We start from the raw sequence: 1710 nt of genomic DNA, 5'->3' as shown, positions 1-1710 counted from the left end.
AAATAAAATTGATTGATTGATTGATTGAATATGACCGCAGCTCAATTAAGGAGCTTCAACAAACCTTCACCAACAACTTCACAGCAAATGGTCAGAATTACTGTGTGCCAACGACAGAAAACATATTGTCATTCAAAGACACAAAAGGTTAACAGAGGTTACAGTTAAAGGTATACCATGCAGCAGGGCTGGACTGAGATGTATACTGGTTGGCCTGCTGATCTGCCGGTTGCCCTTTTGTTTTCTTTTTCCGTGGAAGACATAACTTGAGTTTTTTCCGATCTAGGGTATCAACTTTTTCTGTATTTTCAAAAGTGCGGCTTGGATTCTTACTGTCAGACAGCTTAAAGTCACCAAGGTCATCAATGAAGCGACCATCCCTTTTCAGAGCCTCTTCCACAGACATCCCCTTCTTCCCATAGACACACAGATACCTGAACTGTTTGACAGCATTGTTTCTAAAAAGCCTCTTTGTTTTGGTGTTTTCCCCTCCCTCTGTATCTATGTAGAAAACAGAATATTTGTCTCTTGACTGTATTGGTTTGTATAGTTTAGCTTTGGCTGCCTCAACTATGTCTGACTTACGTGATATGATCAGAGACTCACCATCCCTGATACAAGTACAAGGGAAATGTGTTGCAACAATAGATGCCTTATCCTCTTTACCCAGCTGAATCACAATGTTTTCATCTGCACACATCTCCATCTCCATCCTCATGTTATAGGTTTGAGTTGATTTTATTGCCTTCAGCACTGTGCGAGGTCGATTACAGGTAATATTGTATTTCTTGCTTTCAGTAGGACTGAATTTCACAGTGAAGCGATGTAAATGTTCACCCTGCAGGAACCAGAGTAAGAAAAGGTTGCATGTCACTGTTGATGTAATAAAATGCAGACTTTTTGTCATGCTGCGTGTCACAGTGTACTCACCATGGGATCACCATCGTTCTCCTCCTTCATTTTCCTGTGGTTGCATTTGAAAGTCTGTAAAATGAGAAGAGGATTCAGATTTACTGTCGTGGACCCACCACTTACAGAGATAGGCACTAGGGTTGCTTGCATTGTGAGCTGGGCGGCGGGCAAAGTCAGGAAACTTTGTGTGTTGATCCCTGGCATTAGAGACTGGCTCTAAGGTTTTAAAACATCACCTCTCTGGTGGGGAAGGAACCAGAGCTGGTGCAGAGGTGGAGTGGTACCAAATAGATATAGTTGAGTTCACCGCTACTCAAAGAACTGGTTCTGGAAACAATCTCCTGGAGATAAGGTAGATTGTCACCTTTTCCAGAGTTCCAAAGTGAAAGGCACAGGGTGGGTGAGAGGATACTTGTGAACACCCAGCTGAGTGCTGCTGTGTTGGAGTTCTCCCCGGAGAATGAGAGGGTCACCTCCATACAACTGTGAGGTGGATGCTGACGTATTGCGGTAAGCGAGTTGTGTCATTTCCGGTGTTTCTGCGACAGCGTCTCTGTACTTCTCTAGTGAATTCTACTAGCCTGCTTTCTGCTTTCTCACTTCAGTTGCTTTAACATCTACTTCAAGTCTTAACCTACACTAGTTCTGTTTAAGCACTTATAGCTCTCCTTCTTTCTACGACTTCCCTGCTAATCTCTTAGCTGTTGTTTGCACGTTACTAGCCTTGGTAGCTACATTAGCTTAACAGTTAGCGATGGCTTCTACCTCTGCTCTCTCTTGCTTGGTGTGCCAAATGTT

At 43.3% G+C, this 1710-nt stretch overlaps 1 protein-coding gene across 1 annotated transcript; it reads right to left on the bottom strand.

Annotated features, from left to right (window-relative positions):
* Positions 1-24: 24 nt before the first annotated feature.
* LOC126387463 (serine protease FAM111A-like) lies at positions 25-981 on the bottom strand. Its single transcript, XM_050039974.1, has 2 exons — positions 931-981; positions 25-838 (listed from the first exon to the last, which is right to left on the bottom strand). Exons 1-2 carry the CDS (start codon positions 958-960, stop codon positions 149-151), a joined length of 720 nt encoding a protein of 239 aa, XP_049895931.1. The 5' UTR covers positions 961-981; the 3' UTR covers positions 25-148.
* Positions 982-1710: the final 729 nt, after the last annotated feature.

Source organism: Epinephelus moara, unplaced genomic scaffold, assembly GCF_006386435.1.
Source record: "Epinephelus moara isolate mb unplaced genomic scaffold, YSFRI_EMoa_1.0 scaffold4523, whole genome shotgun sequence".
In the NCBI taxonomy this organism is placed as follows: domain Eukaryota; kingdom Metazoa; phylum Chordata; class Actinopteri; order Perciformes; family Serranidae; genus Epinephelus; species Epinephelus moara.
This window is presented reverse-complemented; position numbering and strand designations above follow the sequence as displayed.

Excerpts from the sequence above, each read along its gene's own strand:
- LOC126387463 (XM_050039974.1), bottom strand. The coding sequence starts at position 960 with ATGAAGGAGGAGAACGATGGTGATCCCATG. Across the intron at positions 839-930 it reads AGAACGATGGTGATCCCATG|GGTGAACATTTACATCGCTT; the intron begins GTGAGTACACTG and ends TGGTTCCTGCAG.